The sequence below is a fragment of the Artibeus jamaicensis genome, unplaced genomic scaffold (genome assembly GCF_021234435.1).
Source record: "Artibeus jamaicensis isolate MK-2021 breed Jamaican fruit bat unplaced genomic scaffold, CSHL_Jam_final scaffold_3151, whole genome shotgun sequence".
Lineage (NCBI taxonomy): Eukaryota > Metazoa > Chordata > Mammalia > Chiroptera > Phyllostomidae > Artibeus > Artibeus jamaicensis.
In genome coordinates, this window is record NW_026522037.1 from 6,366,269 (window position 1) to 6,389,589 (window position 23,321).

The following is a 23,321-nucleotide window of genomic DNA, read 5'->3' on the forward strand; positions in this document are numbered from 1 at the left end:
GTGGGGGCCTCCTCCTTCTTCGGGGGCTGGGGCCCCCACTGCAGACCTCACAGCTCTGTTTGTTCTGGGGAGTCCGCCGAGAGGCCACCCCAGGAAGTCAGCCGACTCAGGTTTCTTTTCTCCAGGGAAACACAGACTTGTCTCTGGGTGAAAGTCTCTCTTGTCAGCTGCCAGCGACCCGGGCTTTTCTGGGGGTGCTGAGTGACGTGGCGAATGGCCTTGGGGCAGAGGCAGCTGCCAACCGGCGCCTCCCGAGTGGCTGTGCCAGCCTTTGTTGGTCCCCCGGGGACCCGAGAGGAGCCGGGCCCGGTGCTGCACGCCCACGGCAGTCTGTCGCTCCTGCGGCCTGTGGGGGCCGAGTCCTGGGCCTTCGCCCAAGACGCTGGGACCCAGGAAGCCCCTTCTCTTGCCCGTGGTTATATGGCACGTGTTTGAGTGTGTTCCTTTGTTACTTCCTAAAACTTTGTTACTTCCTAAAGAAGGTTCATGGTCTCTCCCTCCGGGGAATGCTGATCTCCCACCTCTCCAGCCCGCGTCACCTCGTCAGCCTGGGCAGCAGAAGGGGGTCCCTGTGGGGGTCTGGCTTATCCTCTGCAGAAGGGACCCTCTTCTCCTGAGGGTCTCTCTCACGGGGGCATGGTGTCCCTCGGCCCCGAAGGTCCTTACAGGGGAGAAGCATTCGGCAGACAGAGCCCTTCCAGATGGGCTGTTCCTCAGCGGCTGTCCCGTCTGCCCCCCTCCACCGCCGGCCCCCGGGGGCCTTTGGGGCGCAATCCTGACCGCATCTGACTCAGTCGGATGAGCTGGGAGGTGAGGCATGTGGCTCCCTGCTGGCAGTGAGCTGTCTGTCTGTGAACGTGACCCTGCAGATGTCCGCCCATCTGCCTCCCCCGCCCTGCACCTTGCTGGAAGGAATTTCCAACCGCAACCTGACCCCATGGGCGAGCCTGCTCCTCAGGGGCTGGTGACCTGACAGCGCCTGGCTGGGGTGGGCGGGGGTGGAGGGGCGGGTGGGCACGGGGGATACCTGGCTGCCCCAGAAGATGGACCTGGGGGTGAGGACCCTATTCTTTCCCGGCAGAGCAGGCGCGAAGGCAGAACCCACCTGGGCTCCCCCAGCTCTGCCCCATGCGGCCAAGTGAGCCGGGGAAAGCCACTTGCCTCAGCAAATTTTCACCTCGCTGAGTCGTTGTGAGGTTTAAATGGGAGCAGGCCTGGGAAGTACCCAGTAGATGGGTGATCGATGTAAGTTCATGATGGCCCAGGTGTTTCAGACCTGGGTCCTTCCAGGTAGCACGAACACACCCTAAATGAATGAATGGACCTGCTCCAGGCCTTACATCTCTAGGAGATTCAGGGGACTGTCCCAGCCTCCTGGGGGACGCTTCTGACCAGTCCCCCTCAGAAGCAGGTTTCTGTAAGGGACCACCACAGGAATCTCCTCTGTCACCCGCCAAATCGGTCGGCAGGTATCGCAGGGACGGTGCTAGTGATGGTGACAGCTGGCGCTCACGTTGTGGCCACTGTCCCGAGCGGTTTTCCTGGGCCGATGCATTTGCTCCTCACGGCAACTCCACGAAGCAGGTCCTGTCCCTCTCTTTGGTGCTAGTTAGGGTCCTTCATGAAGCAGGGACAAGACGGCATTAGAGGTGGTAGAGATTTACAGGGCAAATCAAGGAGCATCCACGTAGGCCTGGCAGCTAGGGCGGGAGAGAGGGCAGGGGAGGCTGGGTCGGAAGGGCCTCGGACAGCAAGTCGTGCGGGTCAGAGAAACCCGCAGCCAGGCTGACGGGGGTCTCCAGTGCCGGCGTCTCCTCGGAGGCATCAGGGGTCCTGCCGGAACGGGCTGGACCAGTCGCCCGTCCATGCTCAGGCACCAGCGGGGCGCAGCCCAGAGGGTCATGTGGGTGGCTGCTGGGCTTCGGTCCAGGCAGGTGGGAATAGGAGGAAGGAGGTCTTCGAAACCTCCTGCTGGCAGTGATGCCAGGTCCTGTCCATCGTTCTCCGTGAGACGCCTGGCAACAGTCCAGAAAGCTGGGCCTTCGCCCCCCCGCCCCCTGCGTGCAGACGCAGCACCGGGCTGAGACCAGATCGGGGACAAGGGGAGGACGGCTCCATTTCTAACCAAGCCTCGTGCTCCGAGCCGGCCAGCTCCGACCTGGAGCTGTTGGTGACCGCGCTGGGGACGGCCTGGGACGGGCTGCTAAGATTCTCCAGACAGTTCTAGAAACCAGCGCTTGCTGAGAACACCGCCACCCTGGCTTTGGACCTGTTTGCTTTTTCTGTCCCTTTTTATGCTGTGTGACCTCTGGTGGCCTCCTCTAGGAGGTGGACTGAGATCAGGAACTAGTACTTACTGAGCACCTACTACATGCTCGCCACAGCACCAGGCACTCACACACTCCAATCCCAACTTGCCCGCAGCTGCTGGGCAGCCTGGCTCCAGGGAAAGCCCAGTTGTCAGCTTGGAGGAAGGAAAGGTGCCAGCTACAGGCTGCCCAGGTCACCTCTGTAGTGACGTCCAAGGTGGTGCCGTTCTCCACGTTCCTAAAACCTCAGTGACGCTGACAAGGGATGTGTTCACTCGGCAGGGAATTCCCGCCTGCCTCCCGCGGCAGGTGCGGTGTGAAGCGTGGGTGTGTGTGACGTGGGCCTCCCTGTAAGGGAGCCCCTGAGATCCTGGGAGACGCGGACACAGCAGGGTGCGACACGTGCCCCGTAGGTGGCTCAGCCACACTCGAGGTCCAGAAGGCTTCTCGGAAGTGGCAACACTTACATGGAGTCTGGAAGCCCGGGTGGAGGTGTGCCCACGGACTAGGTGGAAAGAAGGTTCTAGGAAGAGGGACAGTGAGTGGCAGGACAACGCCCAGGCGCAGGGACGGAGCAAGTGGCTGTGAACCCAGGCTGCCTGACTCCAGTACACGCTGGTCACTGCTTTGGGCCCAGGGAAGAAAAGCAATTGCGAGGGGCCCAGCAGCGGGAAGATGGGCACGGTCCTCAGCCCAGCAGTTTGTAATCGCTGCCCCAGCCTTGCCTCGGTGAGTTTTTCTCCCTCGCTGCTTCGGAGTCAGGCTGAGCACGTGGAAGGTTCTGAGACGTTGGGATGGCAGGTTACTGGCTCTCCGCTGTCGAAGTTGCCTGGTTAACGTCTCTCGGACGGTCACTTCTCGTCCAGAAAGGCTGCTCGCTGACAACAGGGGGACTCTGAGCTGACTGCTCTGGAGGTGCCAGGCTGGCCTGGGGCTCCGGTGGGTGGACGCTGGGGCAGGCGCCGGGCCTGGTCCTGAGCGGCCTCTGCAGTGACATGCAGCAGACCCCCTCCCCGACCTGCCTCGCTCTCTCCTGGGTGATTAATATGATTGACCACCATAGCAATGATCTCACTTAATCTGTACATCAACTCAGGCAGGAAGTCTTCACACCCCACTTTTCAGATGAGGAAAGGGAGGCTTGTGGAGGTGAAGACTTGCTCAAGATCGTCCAGTAGGTAAATGGAAATCCGAACCCAGTCCAACCGACTGCAAAAGCCACTCACTTTGCCCCTGACACTGTTCTAATCTTGCCAGCATCACCATCCCTGCTTTATAAACAAGGAAACAAGCTCAGAGAGGTGGCGTCACTTACCTGAGGTCACACAGCAAGCACTTGGCAGCAGTGGGGTCCCAGCCCAAGCCTGTCTGACTTCAGAGGCTCCAGGACAACCTTGCCTCCTGGCTCAGCCTGAACTTGGAGGAGGGCACAGGACGTGCAATTAGAAGGATCTTTTGTCCTCCACTCCCTGGTCCCCATCCCCAACCCTGTCACCCACTCCTAGTTTTGTGGGTCTGGCAGATGGGGAAACAAAGAGTTTGTTCTGCCTTTTCCTCCCCTGGGGCCCTGACCCTGCAGTACTGGGGTGAAGCCTGAATCAAAACTTAGAGAAGACTGGGTCCAATCCTCATGTTGCCCTCTTGGATCTTGGGTGAGTCACTCATTTGTGAAGTGGGGTGATGGGTTAGGTGGGACCCTGCTGGCTTCTCAGGGGAGCTGGGCGGAGGATCGGGCACTGTGAAGACCGGCAAAAGGCAGGGACATCAGCCCCAGCACTGACGACCTCATGGGGGCGGTGAGAGTATTATTAACATTCTGTTGTTTTCCATCCGCCCTGTAGCTCAGCATTATCCCCCAGCTTTCCTGCAGCGCCCACACTGTGCAGGGCTCCCTCCAGACCCGCAGTCGGTCTGCAGTCAGTCTGTGGCTTCCCTGGGGGCGCCGGTCTGGCCTGTTGAACCACATTTCTGACTGGTTTCCTGCCCTCCGCCCTCCAACCTGCTGGGAGACCTCTGCCTCCCACCCCATACCCTAAGGGGCAGAAACCGGAGGAGAACCCAGCTGTCTTTGTGACAAAAACCAAAAGTCAATAAAGAAATATTTACTGAGGACCTGTAACGTGCCAGGCACTTGAAATATTTAACCCTGAGAACTCTCCCTTGTTCAGTTCTGATGAAAGTGAGGCTCAGAGGTGCTCACCCCTTAGGGCCACGGAGCTGGAAAGGAGGGGTGGGGAGCCGGGGTTCGGCCCTGGGCTGACTCCCTGCCTGGATAGCCAGACCCTTTCCTCCCTCCCCTTCCTCGCACCCCACTGACCTGCTCCTCCTTTGTCCTCCGGGTGGCCCAAGTCTGTGGCTGGCTGTCTTTCCGAGAAGAAATGGAGACTCTGGGACTAGCGCTCACACCTGGGGCCCCTTGAGCCCAATCCCAACCCAGCCCGTGAGCGCCAGGTGGGCCTGAAAGAGGCTGCCTGCTGGACTGCGAGCAGGGGGCTGCACCTGGGCCTGGGCGAGGCCTGGACTGCCATGGACAGCTGAGGACAGCTTCCGAGAGGGGTCGGAAAGGACCCTGCACTTGGGGGTCATCGCTACCTTTCCAGCTGGCTCCACCAGCAACCAGCGTGTGACCTTGGACAGGTCTCATCCCTTCTCTGAGCCTTGGCTTCTTGGTCTATACACTGGGGTATTTTCATTTCTCTGGAATGAACGAGTCACGGTGTGCAATTCTTTAAAGGAAAGCTCTGGGTAGGACGCAGTGCAAACAGGAAAACGTGGGTTCCCTAGTTCACAGATTATTAAGAATTTCAAGGCAGTGGTAGCAGGGCAAGACACTATACACACTCAGCTTTTGGAAGTGCCGCGCGTGCGCGTCCACACCGCGCCAGGGCAGCAAGGCGCGTCCTTCCCAGGCTGGCGGCGGCCGCGTACCCTTTGGGCGCCAGGGCAAGCGGGTCTGGCGTCCAGAGCAACGGGTCCGCGGCATAATCGCCGGGGCGCCTGCGCCATCTAGCGGCTCGGCGGCGAGCAGCAGCCTCCGCTCACACCCAGCGGGTTCTACCTGGGTGCCCTGATCACCCCACCTGGGCATGGGGTTGCTTACGAGGCAGACCTGCTGCATCCGTTTTAACCCTTCGTCTCCCACCGGTCACCACAATCATCTGTCTTACTCCGTATCTCTCCGAGCATGTACCTATTCTGCGTCAGCATTAACATGAAGGGGGTCTTTGACCCCTTGGACAGGGGAGTCGGCGGAGGATGGGGCTGGGGTTCAGGTGGTGGGAGGGTTGGATATTCTAGCTGCCGCCCCCGCGTCACAAAAATCCTTACTTCAGGTGTTGCCCCTTGATCCTGCCCTCTGGGAGACGTTGGTGGCTTGCCTTGGGGTCCAGACCTAATTTTTTAACAGCGCGTGGGCGGGAACGTGGCTCAGATCCTGTGCTTCCTTCTGAGCCCTGGGCGGGGCGTCCCTCCCTCCTTATCTCTGGAAGCCCTTTACAATCACCTGGGCGGCTTCTGAAAGCGTCCTGATTGCCCAGCCCCACCCACTTCAAACGGTCTGGAACGGGGCGCAGGTGTTGGTGCTTTGCAGGTCCCCGGGGTGATTGTGCTGTGCGGCCGGGGTGAGAACCGTGGCCTTGAGGTCGTCCCACCTGGTGGTGCAGGTTCAGACCCCGAGTGGGAAGGGTCCGCAGCACAGACCCTCGGCTTGGGCCTAGGATGGCCTTGGACATGGCCAGCCCCATGTCCAGCGTCCCTGGATGACCACATGGCTGCACTGGGTTGGTGCATGCAGCCCAGCGACCTCCCGCCAGGCGAGGTGGCAGTGAACAGCAACAGGGTCGGGAGCGTCTCAGGCAGGCATGAGATGTGGCGAGTGGCCTTCTCTGAAACCTGAGGCTCTCCCCTGGTCTGCCTATTTCCTCATCTGTTATTTGGATTGGAGGAACGCCCGTGTCTTTCTGAACTGACTACAGATGAATGCTATTTGTCCGAGGGGCCCGCAGTGCCCCTGGTAGGAAGACTCAGGATGGAGAGAGAAGAGTTCAGTCTGTGGAGCTGTGTGTGACCTTAGGCTGGTCCTCACCTCCCTGAGCTTCAGTGTTCTCATCAGTAAAACCAGGACTCTCCCTTCCAGCATGTTCTACAGTGAGCGTGAAATCACGTCCAGAAAGCCCCTGGTTCAACACCTGGCATGTAACAGAGGTTCCGTAAACTGCTGTCCTTCCAAGAATGACGCTTTCAGCTCTTACTCTTTTAAATGTGCTTTTGGATGTGTCAAATGGGAAGATCAAGACCCACAGTGTTCTGCCTAAGTAGCCATTTGCTGCGGACTGGCTGAAGCCCTTCCCCAACCCCTGGGCTGCATGTCCCTCAGCGGGAGGTCCTGGCCCCCTCTTTACCGCTGCCTCCTCGCCCACACCCCACGAGGGTCCGAGCATTCTACAGAACAGGGTCTCGGGAGGGGCAATCTTGTTGGGAGGCCTTGGAAGGGTTTCCTCCTCCAGCCGAGCCGCAAGTGCCTGTGGTCCCGGGATTTGCACCTGAATCGGATGTGTGCCTGGAGACTGGCACTTGGCAAGAACTAGTAACTGGACACTGAAGGAACGGACTAGCCCTCCCTTTTCACACAACTTAACTCTCGTGCTCACAGGAATCATGGAAGGAGTGACGACTAGGAGTGTAAGAAATAATTCTGTTTATTGATTAGAAGATGGTATAAAATTACAGCGATTTGCAGGCATTTGGGGCTTTCTGGAAGGGACATGCGGTGCTGAGCTCTAGCGGGAGATGGCGTGGAGACATGGGTCACAGGGCGCTGGTGCCCGTCCCGGGCAGTTAAGGGGTTTGTACCGCCAGCACAGACGCTGGTGTGAGAGAGAAGCATCGGTCCTGGCCTCTGGGAACAAAGGACGTGGGCAGTTTGGGTCATCGGGCCACGCCACGCTTGGTAACTCAGTCCTATCCACACAGGCAGGTAGGTTAGGTGCTCGCACTCCCCATGGGTCGTGGTAGATTCAGGTTGTTCGGTGCAACACTCACTCTTCCCACTGAAGGAAGGAAGGGCAACAGGCACGTCGGTTTGGGAGGCCGGCTGAAGATGGAGTGCATTTGGCTCAGGTTGCCTTGCTTCCAGATCCGTGGAGGGGCGGGCGGACAGGTGTGCACTACTAAGCTGAAGCAGAGGGGCCGTTCTCGGGGCGGCCGCGTGGGGCGAGGAGCATGCTTCCAATGTCGTCTGGTCTCTCTCCGGGAGAGGGAGGAGGGAGAGCTGGCCGTCAGAGACCCAGCCGCGTGGTGCCGGGCTCCACGGGAGGTCCTCGGCGAAGGCTTCTTCCCAAGTGGAGAAGGCCTCTCTGCCCAGGAGTCAGTGTGTGAGACTGGGAGGGGGCAGATCAAGGTGTTCAGACGTGGGCTTCATCCAAGGTCTCCGACAGCCGGATGGCTGTGTCCGCAGTCACATGACGTTTTGGAACAGCTGGAGGGACCTCATGATGTTGTCGTCCTGGGGAGGGCCGAGGGAGGGGGAAGGAGAGAATGGTTAGAATTCGGAGAGGCTCCTCCTGAGAGACTGGGACGAGCAAACCTCCAGCATGAGTCCCCTGGGCATGAAAAGCTCCGCCCTCCAGGCCTGAGGGACCGAGGGCCAGGAATGAGGAATGCGGGGCCCTGGCAGATCAGCCCCTCCAGGTGAGGGGCACCTTCTCTGGCCCCAGGAAATTTGGAAGGAACCGATTATCCGGTGAAACCGTGAATGTTGCTTCTTGGAAGCAGCTCTGGGGGACTGCATTTTATCAACTGGTTTTTCTGCATCTACTAAGATGATTGAGTTTTTTCTTTTTTATTCTATTACATCATTAATTACACTGATTAATTCTTGAACATGAAACCAATCTAGCACTTCTGTAACACACCCCATTTGTTCCTGATGCATTATGCTTTTGACATATTGCTGGCTTCCATCTTTCGCATCCGGAAGAAATGCATACTCCTGAGTTGGTTTTTTTTTTTTTAAATCTTGTAATGTCCTTGTCAAGTTTCTATATTGGGTTATGATAGCCTCGCACATCAAGTCGAGAGCTTCTTCTTTGTCTACTCTTCGAGTTTGTATAAAATTTGTATCCTTTTTTTCCCTTTAAATGATTGGGAGGATTTACCAGTGAAGGCATCTGAGCCTGCCATTTCCTCTGTGGGGAAGTTTTAAATGACAGACTCGAATCTCGTTGGCAGGCATAGGACTGTTCAGGCTTTCAGCTGGTTGTTTTGTTAGTTTTGATAAGTTGTATTTCGTGGGCATGAAAGTATTGTGAATTACAATGTAATGAAAATACAACACCAGAATTTGGCGGCTATGAAGCAGTTCTCAGAGAAAAACTTACACATCAGAAAAGAAAGGCTGAAAACCAGGGATGTGAACCTCCATCTCAAAAAAGCGAGGTGGAAAGCTAGAAAATCAAACTGATATAAAAGAGCAGAGGGAAGGAAATAATTCAGAGCCCACACTCACGGAATAAACAGCAGGGCTACAGTAGGGAAAATCGACAAAGGTGAAAGCTGATCCCGGGTATGTGCATCTTCTGATAAAACTTTCCAGAGCAGGGAGGTATGATTTCATGCTGTCTAAGTGTGCTGCGTGGGTTTTGGAGTCGGGCTGCCTGGAGTGGTTCGACCTTGGTTCTGTCACCTACTGGATGTGGCTTTAGGCAAGTTCCTTAATCTCTCTATGCCTCAATTTCTTCATGTGTAGAACCGTATCGATCCTAGCATTCATTTATACAGCAGGCTGTGAAAACCAATGAGTTAATTAATGGATAGCTGAAAAAGCTGCTAATGTGGGAAACTGAATTGATTCAAAAGCTGCCCAGCAAAGTCCTAACAGCCTGCTCCCACAGTGCGTGGTGTTTAAAACTAGAACGACAGAGTTCAACTCCCGTCTCGGTCACAGAGTGTGTCTTCGCCACGTCTTGGAGCTTTGCCGCACCTCCGTGTGCCCTTCTTTAAAATGGGTATGAAAACGAGAGCTGCTCAGCCTTTCATAACAATCAAAACTTCACAGTTCACCTGTTGATGAGTAGCTGCTGGCCTGAACCTCTCCCACCCCACGTCTTCCTCTCTGGCTCCTGGTAATTGGCTCAGGACCCCTGGACCAGCCAAAGATCCATCAACGAACAGGTGGGCAGCTAGCGGGGGTTCTCTAGGGCACTGCTGGGCCAAGGTCGGTGAAGAGTGGTGAACTCTCAGGCCGTTCTGGTTACTGCCGAGTTAGAATGTCACCCCGGATGGGTCCCCTCCACCTCTCGGGGTTGTCCTGAGGTTTCCACAATGTGCCTGAAATGCAGTGGGTGCTCAGCAGGTGTTGATGACGCCTCCCCTGCTCTCTCGTATTTGCAGTTCTCACGGGCGGAGCTCAGAGGGACTGCACGGCTCTGAAATAATGTGCGGGCAGAAAGCAGTTATTTCCAGATCAGTTTCTGGCGGGCCCTGGGGCCAGTCTGTCCGTCAGACTGATGTAAATGTGGTCCAATACAACACAATAAAAGAGAATGTGGTCCAAGGACCAGCAGCATCAGTATCACTTGGGAGGAGGGTGGTCAGAGAAGCAGCCCTCGGGCCCCAGCCCAGAAGGGCTGGACCAGGATGTGCGTGTTAACGAGGTTCAGCGAGGTTGGGTTGCATGTTGAAGTCTTAGAAGCATTGGTCCGGGGCACTGGTATTGAAATTGAAGATTTCTGGACCCCACCCCAGATCTGGGGTCTCTGGAGTTGAGGCCTGAAAATGTACCTTTCGAGGATCAGCCCAGGCGGTTCGAATGCACACTGTCATTGGAGAATCACAGCTTTTGATTTATTCCCCAGCCCTTCCCCTGTCGTCTGTGGGTGGGGGTGGGGGAAGCGGGTTAAAAAAGGACCGTGTGCACGTAGGTTGCTTCCAGCACTTGTTTTGGTTTTTAAAATTAGAAGGGCGGAGTTCAACTTTGTCAACTATTGTAAATCGAGCTACTATGCACATTGCTGTATCAGTGGATCAAAAACCTGCAGTGCATTTACACAGTGGAATACTACGCAGCAGAAAGAAAGAAGGAGCTCCTGCCCCTCACAACAGCATGGATGGAACTGGAGAGCATTATGCTACATGAAAGAAGCCAGGCAGTGGAAGACAAATACCATATGACCTCACCTATAAGCGGAACCCAATCAACAAAACAAACAAGCAAGCACAACAGAACCAGAGACACGGAAATAAAGAACAAACTGACAGTGACCAGAGGGGAGGGGATAGTAGGGGGGGATATAGGGGAAGGGCCATCAAGGAACATGTACAAAGGACACATGGACAAAACCAAAGGGGGTACGTTCGAGGGTGGGAGGAGGGGATGGGTGGGGTTGGGGCTGTGGTGGGGTAAAAATGGAGACAACTGCACTTGAACAACAATTAAAAAAAAAGGATGGTGCGGCCCACTTGGGGAGTCTGTGGTTTCAGAGACCCCTCTGGGCTTTCACAATGCGCCCCCCGCCCCCACTGCTTCTTAGGCTCAGTTCGCGCTTGGCCGAGAGCAACCGCAGGTCATCCCGGGGAGCGGGGATTGATGGGATTCTGACTCGGTGCTGGTGGTGCTGGTGGTGCTGGTGGTGCTGGTGGCTCTGACCTGAGGGGTCACAGGTTTCTCATCCTCTCCCGTCTGCAGGCCACCGAGCCCCGACTCTCCCAGATTTTGAGACATTGTGCCCCGAGGTCTCGCCTTACCTCCTGACAGGATTCAAGGAATTCGTCCAAAGTCACGATCCCATCTTTGTTTTTGTCCATTTTCTGAAAGACACAGGAGGAAGCACTTTCAAGAACCTGGTAATCTGCGTTTTAAGCCTTGCCTTTTATTAACCACCGCGGCCCCACGGGTACTGCACTTCGACCCCCGCGAGAGCACTTTTCTTAAAATGTGAAGACACGCTCCGACTCTCATCTCTGCATCGCCAGGCTGGTCTGCCGACACCTGTGTGTGGCGTCCGGGGCTCTCCTACTGGATCTGGCAGACAGAACACCGGACGTGACGGCTCCTGCTTCTGCCTGTCACTCCCTGCGTGACCTCGAGCGGGCCTGTGCCCCTCTGCTTTCCCATGTGCAGAGTGACAGGATTAGACTGGAACGAGCTCTGGCGTTCCTGGACACTCTACTGCTGGGTGCATTTTTTACTGCGACACCGCTAGATCTTGCCACTCTTCTACCCACGATGAACTGCGGCTTCCCACTCTCTCCGGGACACGGATGAGGTCTTCAGCCCAAAGACCTCATGATCCATCCCGCCAGGGCTTCCAACCTTATTTCCCTTCCTCTCTCGATGCAAACGCTTACCACCTCTGCACATGTGCTCGACAATGTCTCCTCTGTGGACTCGGACCCTCCAAACATTTCTGTGGAACTTGGAGTCTGTACTATGTGATGTATACTTCCTACAGTACACACCTGTCTGCTAGTGAGAGCGGCTGTTCCCGGAGAAGAGCACATTGCAGGTCTCCCCTGCTTCCTACCATGTGCAGGACGGGTGGCCACGGACCGCCACTCAGATGGTTGATCGGTTGGGGGATGGTTGATCTAGGGTGAGCGTCCAGCTCGTGCACAGGTGCTCACTTACCTGGAAGAAGACGTCCACGTGCTGCCTTGGAGTGTCTTCTTTGAGCACAGGATAGGTGTACTTGCCCATCATGTCATAGATGGCTTTGACGATGTCCATCATCTCCTGTGCGGGGGACACAGAAGCACTCAGTGGGGGAACCATGAGGTCTTTATCCCCCTTATGAACGACCATGATTACAGGGCCTTCTTCAGCTGATGAGAGGGAACTGGAAAGGAAGTCGGGGCGGGGCGGTATTCTGGGAGCCTCCTCCTAAAGAGAGGAGAGTGGGAAGTTCTCTTTGCCTCTGTAAGCCCGTGGGTAGGATTCTTTTCTCGAGCGTTCCCCACAGTGAGGGGTTACGTGGAGATTGGAGCGGATGCCAGCTTTGGAAGACCCTCTTCCCACTCCATTAAGTCCCTCGAACGGGTGAGCCTGTGTGGCCGAATTTGTACCAGGTGACCTGTCCCTGTAGCCACAAGTGACATTAATGACAGTTGACTGGAACAGAGGTGGACATCCGACTAAAGCTGAGCTACTCTGTGTGACAGGACACATACCACCTTATAAAGTGATTTTTTAAATGCAATGCGGCACATGAACGTCTCGATCTTATTACTCCTGCCTGGTGTTCGATGGCCGCCTGTATTTGCATTCTATGTATTTACGGGGTTCACGCAGCCCACCTGCTGAGAGGGGGGATCAGGGTTTGCACGTTTCTGGGGTGCTCCACTTTATCCTGAGCACCTGAACACCCAAGAAGCCCTGAAGTGTATGCCGAGTAAATGCACGGCTGAGTAAGTGGGGAGTAAAAGTTGGGGGGACCCTTGCAGGGCTGTGGCGAGGCTTGGTGCTCGGGATGCTATAGGATGCTAAATCCCCGCTCCCACCGAGACCCCGGGTGCAGCAGACACCGAAGGGGGTTTGCAGATGGCCCGGTGGGTATTTCCCTGGCTGGACACCACGTGGGCTCCGGGGTGCAGGCCGTGTCAGTCAGGGAAGGTCTGGAAATGATCTGTGATGATTAGACAGCCATGCCCGCCACCACCCTTGTCCCCAAGGGTTTATTCGTAGGCAGAACAGCTCGGGGCCTGTATGATTCCCAACTGTCGTCTCCGCTTTGTTAAAAATCTCCCTCTTCTCTTCTGGGTAATAACTGCGGAAACTCTTCCAACGTTTGGTTTCTGTGTCCGTCCACCATTAAATGCAAGCTCCCCAGGGCAGGGCAACTCTACAGGGAAGTCAGTCGCGCATGCCCGCAGTGGAATGTGTGCTGGGCATGTGCGACCCAGTGGGGATGAAGGACTCTCCTGAACCCTTTCTCGTGCCTGGGACAAGGGCAATGGGAGGCCAAAGGTGCGCTGCCCGGTTTGCCTGGCCCCGGCTCTGTGGGCCCCAAGCAGGTGCGTCCGCACTCGGACGGCCTCCCCGTCAGGACGGGGCTGCTCCCGTCTACAGTCACCAGACGCCTGCCCTCTCGTGGCCCCGGCCTCAGAACACTCACCTCTTTGTTTATGTATCCGTCTTTATTGATGTCGTACAAATTAAACGTCCACCTCAGCTTCTCGTGGACGGTTCCCCTCAGTAAAATGGACAGCGCGGTTACAAAGTCCTGAGAAGGAGAAGAGGCGGGAGTGACATTAACGCCAAGCCATCGGGTGGCTGCAGTTCTGGGTTCGGGTCCGACCCGGTGACTGCTCTCAGACAGTGGTTCCTCCCCTGTGCTCTGCCCCTGGGAGGATGTGGCCGGGCCCAGTGAAGAGCACCCCCCCCCCCATTCCCCGCCCTGCTTGGAGCCCTGTGTGTGGGGATACCTCCAGGCCCAGGGACACCCAGCCTCCTGGGGCTGCCGCATCCCACGGCTTCCCTCACTGTCTGGGTCGTCCCGTGGCCAAGAACGTGGACTCTGGGCACACCCTCTCTGGGTTCGAGTCCCTGCTTTACTGTCTGGCCTTGGGAAACTCGCTCCATGTCTCTGCCCTCTGTGTCTGATCATCAGTAATAGCCCCCTGCCTTGTATGGTCATCTCGAGGATTCAGTGAATTCATACATGCAAAGCACTGCGTACAGAGCCCGCCACGGGGTCAGCTCTGTGTGAAATGATTAGCATCTGTCCCCGGAGGCCCAGAGCCCCGGAGGGCAGGTGCAGCGGCTGCCGCTCCTCCCTGTGTTCGGGAAGCGCTGGCTAAACGGACGCAGGTTTCTGAGTCTTTGACTGAGGGCATCGGATGCTCTTACCCTTCCCCCAACACCCCGGGATGTGGAGGGAGAGGAGGCAGACGCCTGGGAAGTCCCACAGACACACGTACCTCGAACTTGACAGAGCCAGTCTGGGTGGTGTCGAAGGCGTGGAAGAGGTAATGGGCGTACGTGCTGGCGTCTGCAAGGCAGAGAAGAGGACGGGGCTGGGGGACAGAAAGGAGAAGCCTCTGCGGTGGCAAACCCACCGGGAGGAGCCTGGGCCCGCCTGGCAGTCCTGGGCTTAGATGGCAAGTTCTAGCCAGAGCGCAACAGGCCCTGGCCTGTCCGACTAGCCATCCCCGGAGAAGGGCTGCCGCCCGTCTGTGTGTGGTGCTGGTGGGGGAAGGGCACAGTGCCGTCACGGAGACGCTCTCCCCGGTGGCGGGGCGATGCACTTGGTCTGGGTAGCAGCTCTGTCCCTCCATCCTGGGTGCCTGCAGGCCCCCCGTGCAGCCTCTCTGAGCTTCACTCGCCCAGCTCTGTGCAGCTCTGTGTCTCTGGATGTTTCTGGAAAATCATGTTACCCTTTGTACCGAGTCACTGTCAGAGCCTCCAAGCCCAACACACAGTCCAGACTCGGGGAGGAGTCGCTCAGGACTCAGCCGTCGGCCATTCTGGGGCCTGACGGGGACCAAGCTGCCCCCCAACTTGGGCAGGGCCCTGTGCGGGGTTCCACACCCCAGATGTGCCTGCTGCCACCAAGCTGTGCTTGGGACGCTTGGGTCTCTGTTTGGTCAGGGTCCAGGAAGGGCCCCACAGAAGACAGCTCCTGGGGACAAAGTGTAAGGCAGTACGTGACACGTGGAAGCCAGAGGAAGAGCCACGATGTCACAGGCCCGTGGGACCAGAGGGGCCTCCCGCGGGGCAGCAGGGCCCCTGGTGGAACACCCTCGCTGACCTAGATTTATAAGCACAGCCCCCTGCTCCCTGCAGCTTCCTGGATTTGTTTATTTTACGGCCTCTGGTACTCGCTAAAGTTTCTTTTCCAAAGTCCTGACTTGCCTCGGCCGCCGTCAGGAAGAGAATGGAGAGCGTGGAGCACGAGGATGGCGCGGACACGGTGGAGCCTGACCTCGCCGGGGCCTGCCCCCTCTGTCGCTGCCTGAAGGCCCAGCCTCTCTGAAGCGGGGAGCACACCACCCGCCTCCTAGAGCTGTGACACTTCCTGAGATGGCCCTCTCAGCCCCCCTCCTCCTCCCCCTCCCCTGCTGGGCAGGGCCCATTTCCGGAGCCCTTTCCTGCTGGTGCGTTAGCCAGCTCCAGCTCCGTGTCTTGCAATACGGGAGGCATCTTGCTCCCAGTGCTCCCCAATGTCAAGGAGGAGGCATGCGACCAGGAGCATGACCCTGGACAAAGGAAGGCTGCTCGCCAGAAAAGGGGCCGGGCGGGATCTTTTTCAAGGTCGGACTCACCTCCGTGAGGGAAAAACTGTGCGTAGATCTGTTTGAATGTCTCCTCGTTGACCACGCCGCTGGGGCACTCCTGCGTGAGGGGGACAGAGTCAGCGGGGGTGTCCCCCCTGAAGGGAGTAGCCCGGCCCTGGGGTCTCAGGGTCCTCAGGACTGCTGGTGGCAGGGACTTCCACGTCCCTGAGGTGAGTGGCCGGGAGGCAGCCGCACCTTTGGACGGAAGCTGCTTGGCAAGGTGAGCCCTCCCCACAGAATGAGCACTGGTGGTCGGGGTGGGGAGAGTTTGCACTCGGGGATGAGGAAGGCCGGGGTTTGGTTCCCGGCTCAGCCCTCTCTAAGCCTTGTGACTTTGAATGAGTCAGTCTCTGATCTTCAACGTCCTTGGCTGTGGAATGGGGCTAACAGGACCTTCCCGGCGAGGCTATGGTGAGGTTCAAAGAATGGGAAACGTGGGGAATTAACCCACCGGCATCCTGGCTCCCATGCCGGCCTCTGTCTGCGTGGTTAGCAGCCGACCTAAGCCCCGGTGTTTCAGAGGCACCAACCGCACTGACGTTGTGCGTGGGTTACGAAGGAGCCGTAAGTCATCCTCACCAGCAGTCCTTCTTTCCAGCCAGGGCGTCCTGCTCTCACGGCCCCCATATAACATGGACCCCCCTTTCACAACCACAGGTATGAAAAAGCCCCCCAGTGGGCCCCCTTGGCATCCGGGGGGCTGAGCCCCAGAGAAGCCCTGCCCGCGCCTCGGAGGCCCTGTGGGCCCTTACGTTTTTGAAGCCGCGATAAAGGACTTGTAGCTCCCGCTTGGTGAAGTTCGTCTGGGCCTCGAGCTGCTCCAGTCCCTCAGGCCGATGGCAGACCATGGTCATTTCCAACTCATCTTCGATCTTATCTGGAACCAGAGGGGACGGCGTTGGAAGGGTGGCCTCGGGGGCCCCTGTCAGACCAGAGTTGGGGCTGGCGCAAGGGTGGTGATCGGGGTCAGAGGGTGGTGGGCCGGGACCACACTGCGGACGACCGTCCCCCCTCCCCGGAAGCCCCACCCAGTCACCTTCTGTCTCTCACTGGCAGCCCACCCTCTGCCCCAGGTGTGTCGGACACCAGGTGAGGACGCTTCAGCGCTGGACAGAAACACACTCCAAGGTGAGACAGGGTCGGAAGTGCTAAAACCAGCCCACGTGAGAACATTCCCTTTCTTTGGAAATAATATCTTTGCATATTCAATTTGCTGCCCACTGAACATCTGGATGTTCTAGAGACACAGGAAAGTGAGCAGACTGATCAACACCCTCATGCAAAGGGAAACACACCTGTTTAAAAAAACATGGAGTGAGCTCTCACCATTTGGGACGGGGGAAAGGCTAGTGCAAGTTGGCAAAAAGTGCAAATTAGAGCATTCAGTGTTCACTTGCGAGTCTGGGTGTGTTTCTCAGTACTGTTTTGTAATGCTCACTGGCCATACATAATAGGAAAACAACTCAAACGGGAGCCAGTCCACATCAATGAAAACTTCTCCGGCACGGAAGGGCTCTCAGCACAGCTGTCTTAAGGGGTGGTGGAACCACAACGCAATGTAGTTTTGCACCAGAAATCTGGGGAGCTCAGTGAATTAAAGCGAGAACTCGGCCCGTCTCCTATTTGGAGGGTCGCCAGATCCAAATCGCTGGACCTCGCAGCGTCTCCCCCCCCCCCCAGCAGGGTGCGTGTGTATTCTCCAGGCCCCGCTGGAGTGCATCCTATAAATTTACTCCAATCAACAACCGATTACCAGCTAACCTCCTCTGCCCTCTGCTGTCCTGAAGATGCTCCCCGATCCATATATTGAACGGCTGTAAATCTGGCAAGAACAGTGACCAGCGGTGGGCTGGCCACGGAGAGGGAGCACAGGCTGTTTCTGCCTGAGAGAACGGGGCGGGGGCAGGTGTGCGGCTCTGCCTTAGTCTCTTTGCCCCACTTTTCCTTCGACACTTTGATTTCAGCAGGAAAGGAACCCCGCAAAGTGAGCTTGAATCCTGGACCTTTTCTCAAGGGGACGGACCTTTGGCTAAGTTCCCAAGGGAGAGGCAAAGGAATTTGGTAACAATACTTACTACTGTATCCCCGCTGGGGGTCAGGCGGATTGTTCAACCAACAGAGGGCACTCTGTTGATGCAACAAGCTATTTTCTTACAATCCTCACAGAGCCTTTAATTGTTGTCATGTTTGCAGCTAACAAGTAGCAATTACAGACAAACAACAGAACCCCACCTAAGTCTAATTCGAAGTACTCACAGATAGTTAACTCATTTTAAAATATAACTCAGATTTTTGGTTGAATTCAGTGTTAGACTGAATAGCAAGTTTATTTTAAAAAATGCAGGTATTTAACACTGAAACGAGGTAAAAGTTAAAATGTAAGTACGGGTGAAAAAAATGTATTTTTGGGAGAAACGGGGTAAATTTAAGACATCTAGTATATTTTCCAAGTTTATCTTACCTAGAGGCTTCAAAGATATTTTTTACAGGATTGTCTTATTTCTATTGACCTCCTTGTGACTGAATCCCTCACAAGCTCAGAGAAATCCATCTCTGCAGGAGTTCGAGAAGCTGTGATTCAGAAACTGCACTCGCTTGCCATCTCTTTGATTAAAAATGCACAAAGTAATTATTGGAGTACCGACTATTAAACTCGTTTCATTAAGGGAGGCCTGGACTTTATTAATAAATGATTTGTTCGCCACCTGGGCGGCAGGATCAATTTCCATGTCAGACGGACTCTATGATGCCCAGAGACCCGACGCCAAGCTTGGCCTTGCCTCCCCGGTCATCGCCCTCTCCTTGCCAGGCCGCGGGGGGCGTCCGCCGTGGAAGGACACCCCTGTCTCTGGGGCTCCAGACGCCGGGACGCAGCTGGTGCGTGGGCACCTGGGCTTTCCCCAGTGGGACTCCATTTCTCTTACTGTCTCATAGTTAGAATGAAAGTTTATATCACAGCCCAATGCACACATACCTACCTATCAGCCAAAAATTTATGAAATGTTTTGAAGGGAAACATTGACGAAGTCATTCCTTCCCTCCCTCATGTGAGATGCACCGTGTTGTCAATTTTAATCTCTGTCTTTGTGAACCGTGGGTCACGCGGTGAAGATCGGATGGAAACCATTAATTTGTGTATTTACTTTTCTTCTTGTGGCGGCGACCTCCTGGGGTGCTCACACCAGGCACCCCTTTTTCTCACTCCAGCTCTCCCTCCTTTTGCTTGGGTGCCTTGTGGATTGGCCACTGTAAACAGAGTCTGAAGAAATGTCAAAGGGGACACAGAGCTTTCCGTCCCCCCGCCCCCAGACTCCCCGGGTGCTTTCCGGGGTGTCCAGGAGGGTGGCCCAGGTCCTTGGGTGGAAGGAGAGGAAACAGGGCGAGTGGGCAGGGAGTCTGCCAGCTTCTTCGGAGGTTTGTTAGGAGTCTCTGACGCCACATGTTGCTCAGTGTCGCTACTTTTGTCATTAAAAATACTGATGAGCCCGTTACCAAGTCAGACTGGGTTTGGATGACAGAAAGTTAACTTAGAGATTTCACACTGCGGCGATAACTACACAACAATGGTGCATTAAATTACCTTCTGTTTGTAAAGTACTTCTCATTTGACAAATGTGTCCATGCCCCTGAGTCGCTGACCCTTGTGGGTGGTGGCGAGGGGGGGACCACGGCCTCTGGCATCGGAAAGCTCAGGAAGAGGGGAGCACTGACTGACAGAGTTCTCCACGTGCGAGCAGCTTAGAACGTGGGGGGCCATTTGGAACAAGTAACAGGGGAGGTGGGGGATTCCGGCTGAAGGAGAGGCCGGGGAAGACGACTCGGACCAAGGGGGCCCTAAAGTTTTGAGGTGTCAGGCTCTTCTGGGTGCAAATGAAGGCTGTAGACCCTCAGGGAAGAAAATGCCCCAGTTGCGGCGTTTGGCCCATGTTCTCAGGCACTTCCTGTGTCTGTTAAACACACGGAGCCCGCGTGAAGGGCTGTAGCTCAGGTCCTTAAGTGGCTTTGCTTGAGTCCTGAGTCACACCAATGGGTGGTGACAGGACTGGACCGAGAAGCCATCGGGTCCACGGCCTCTCCTGTAGATGTCGCTTTCCTGTGCCCCGTACAATGGCTGCTGCTTTCCTTGAGCACAAACTGAAAACTGGTTTGTAACAAACCCACAGTGGTCCTGCCCCCAGCCAGCTGCGGCCCAGGTTAGACTGTGGGAAGTAGGGGACCCACACCTTCGATCTTCCCCATGAGGCGCCTCCTCTGTTAGGTCCACGGCCATGGTCATCTCCTTCTGCTGGACTGGAAAACAGCTTCTCCATCCTGGGGCCTCTGGGTTGGACTCTCTTCCCACCCACCTGGTCTCGAGGTTACAAAACGGTGTCTCTTGGCGTGGACAGAGCCCAAAACATAGGTGTCACTGGGCCCATAAAATGTGTTCCAGTTTGTTTGGAATGAACTGCCAGTATTTGAAGATGAGAGATGCATGCACACACTTGGATTTCTGGTTCTTCATGGAAAATGGGACTCTCTGACAACTCCGGTCTCAGGTTGTCCCAAGGCAGTAGTTTACGAGAGGGGAAGTGGCCGTCCCCTCTGGTGCTCACTCCATCGGCCACCTGGGGCTCACGCCCTCCCGCCACGCCCCCTTCCTGGCTCCGGAAGCATTTCAGCTTTTGGGGTCTGACCTGTGCCACTTACCTCACCCTGCCGACCTTCCTCCCGCCTCACCCCACTCCGTCTTCACCGTCTCTCTCCCTCAACGTTGGTTCCACACAGTCCCCTTTCTTTCACAAGTGGATTGGAGCAATTATATGAAGTAAATACAATATAATAATAAGAGGTAAAGCAATAAGGAAAACTGCCTCAGAAAATGTGGATTAGATTAGGAGGCCAAGGCTTCGGGGAAAAAGAGGACGTAGAAATGCAGGTCACTGCACTTGACCGCACACTGACTCTGAGATCTTCCATACAGGTGATTGCCCATGAAAGGAACACATCTCAGTTGCTTGGGGAGAAGCAGAGCAAGTTTGCTATGACTTGTGTCTAAGAGAGTGTTTCCAAGGGTCTCTGTATAGGTGGGGTTTGTTAGCAAGACTAATCACAAAGCACAGACGCTTGACTAAATAGCCCCTCCTTTGAAAGGAACGTGACCCAGGTAGTCGAGTTAGTTTAAACTTTTTTTTTACCTCTCTGATACTGGTAATACCACCAGGCGAGGTCTAGGAAAAAGTGAGAAAACATTTTACCAAATCCATTCAACAGAAAAGCAAACCACACTTTGATTTCCCGAGGCGGCTCCTCTCCGAGGGTGTTCAGGCCGCCGTCCAGCTGGACACGGGCGGCGAGGCCTTGGCGCGGAGCTGGGCTGACCTCCTCCTCCCTGTCCTTTTTCCCAGGGTCAGACCAGGCAAGAGCAATGGGTCGCCCCGCAGTGCCCACGGCGCCCAGCAGGGGGCTCGCTGAGCACGCCCACAGCCATGCAGCCATGCAGCAGAAGAGATGTGGATGGCCTGGGGCGGAGGATGCACGGATGTGGATGGGCCTCGGAAATGCCCGCGTGTTTGGCCGAAGGGCGGCTTCCAGATAGACACCCTCCGCAAAGGGTGCCCCATCTCCGCTACTTGGTGATTCGAAGCCGACTCTGTATTCGTTTATTCAACAGTTACCAATGAAGCGTCTACTCTACGTACAGCGAAAAGTAGGCTTACAGTTGCGCCATCCTGTATATCGGTGAAGGCAACAGCTGTGCCCCCTGCTCTCCCCGAGCTCACGACCTACAAAGTCTGCTTCTCTCGTCCCTTCTCAAACAGATGAGTCATAAAGAGGCAGAAAAAAAGCCACTGAATAGCTAATGAGCACGGGGGGGACCTGCGGGCAGAGTGGACGCAGGCAGAGTCCCCTGCGATGCTGAGTGTGAAATGAGACATCCAGCCGCAGGATATTCCCCAGAGCACCACGGAGTTGGGGGGGCAGGTCCCAGGGAATGGGAAATAGGGGCTCTATTCGCTGCTCTCCCCCTGGGAGTCTGTTTGGGGGCCAAACTGGGTTTCCTCTGTCGCGATACTGAACTCCTTCCTGTCCCTCCAGCTCCCCTGCCCACAAAGTGGGGGGCAGCCCGGCCACCGCCTTGGTCACTTGCACCCGCAACCCCCAGCGGGGGGGGGCTTATTGCCCTGCTCCCTCTAAACGTGCGGCTCTGGTGTCTCTACTCATTTCCTGACCTGAGTTTCACAGAGGGAACTCACTCTGCTGGATTTCGTTGTCCTCTTCTACCGCTCTGATTAAGTGGCATTCGTATTTATTTTTCCAACAGACTTGACTTTCGGCGCAGTTTTAGGTTTATAGGAAATGCTGCGAGTCCCCACCCACCCACCCTTGCAGTCTCCCCTATTGGTAACGTCTTGCTTTGGCATATTTGTTACAACTGAGAAAACAAAACGGACAGATTCTCTTTTTGACTGAAGTCCACAGCTTACATTAGCGCTCACTCTTTGCATGGTACAGTCTATGGGGGTTTGAGCAAAGCATAGTGTCCTGTGTCCCACGGAACAGTTTCATGGCTCTAAAAGTGCTCAGGTGGCGTGTTCATAGAGCCGTGTCTACAAACATGGAGTGGCCTCCTCTGGTGGGCCAGGGAGAGGGATGAAGGATGCCACGTTCTCAGACTGGCAGAGAGGCACAGGCGTGGACCAGGGATCGCAGCCCAGACGCTCACGGCAGCTGGTGGGCCATTTAGATGAGGCAGGTGATGGGCGCAGAGAGCTGCACCGGGGAGCCACTGCCCCATGATACAAAGTGGGGCTGAGCTAGTTGTTGTCACGTGGAACTCGTGCCCCGGGAGTCCGGATCTTTCCATTTTTCAAGGGATGCTACAACTGGAAATCGTATTATGATTCCCCCGTGTTATCCATGAGTTTGACACTTACAACTTATAGTCACACCGATTGTAACACTCCTGTTTGTCGGCTGGTGTGGACAGATGGTCAGAAACTCTTCGTTGGCAAATCCTTCTAAGCAGTGTGGCTTTGACTAAGACACTGGGAGCAGAGAGGAGGAAACCTTTAACTAATGCCTCCTGGACAGCAGGGGACCAGGTTGGGGGGGCAGGGTCGGCTTCAAGGTGGGGGGTGACAACTTCCCTGGGTCTTGAAGGAAGAGGGGATAAGCAACAGCAGAGACAAAAGCGCAGATGCCAAATGACTGGGGAAGGGATGGCAGGCTTCCTGTAGTGGAGCTGGACCCTCACTGAGAACTAGACAAAGAGAATGAAAAACAAGTGAAAACCTGTCTGGAAGCACCGGGAGCTACCGGGGTGGCCTGCGCTCTGGGAGCCGTGGTTCCAGAGGAAAGAGAAACTCATTAAAACGGGCCTGACGGTCAAGGCTGCTTTTCAGCTCAACATGGATGCTGATTTCTACGTGGCATAGGTAATGAGGCTGAGGGATCAAGCAGAAGGAGTCTGCTAAGAGCGAGGACCAGGAGCCGAACTTCCAGCAGCCTGGGAAGACAAGAACTGCATCAGGACCGGAGGGGCTGACACCGGCGGGACCATAGAGCAATGAGCTGGCAGCCTGGGCTGCTCATTTCCCGATGGCATTTGCTACTTCCTAGGTGACAGGTCAAGAGAAACTGAGACTGAGCTGAAGCCAAAAGGTTGTGAAGCCCACCGGGGTTTCAGCAGGCCTGCAGAGACACATGGAAAAGTTTCAGTACAGGCGAGCAGTCTTCTAATAAACAGAAAACCCTATCTGA

General features: G+C 55.9%; 1 protein-coding gene across 2 annotated transcripts in view; it reads right to left on the reverse strand.

Annotated features, from left to right (window-relative positions):
• Positions 1-6,988: 6,988 nt before the first annotated feature.
• The window catches only part of KCNIP1 (potassium voltage-gated channel interacting protein 1), a 245,128-nt gene continuing 228,795 nt past the window's right edge, over positions 6,989-23,321 (reverse strand). For both annotated transcript variants that reach the window (XM_037127902.2, XM_053656976.1), the window contains 7 exons: positions 16,331-16,455; positions 15,567-15,636; positions 14,223-14,293; positions 13,418-13,525; positions 11,935-12,039; positions 11,052-11,114; positions 6,989-7,812 (listed from right to left, as the gene is read on the reverse strand). In XM_037127902.2, the coding sequence (XP_036983797.2) occupies positions 7,765-7,812; positions 11,052-11,114; positions 11,935-12,039; positions 13,418-13,525; positions 14,223-14,293; positions 15,567-15,636; positions 16,331-16,455 (590 nt within the window). In that variant the 3' untranslated portion in view covers positions 6,989-7,764. The remainder of the gene's footprint in view (positions 7,813-11,051; positions 11,115-11,934; positions 12,040-13,417; positions 13,526-14,222; positions 14,294-15,566; positions 15,637-16,330; positions 16,456-23,321) is intronic.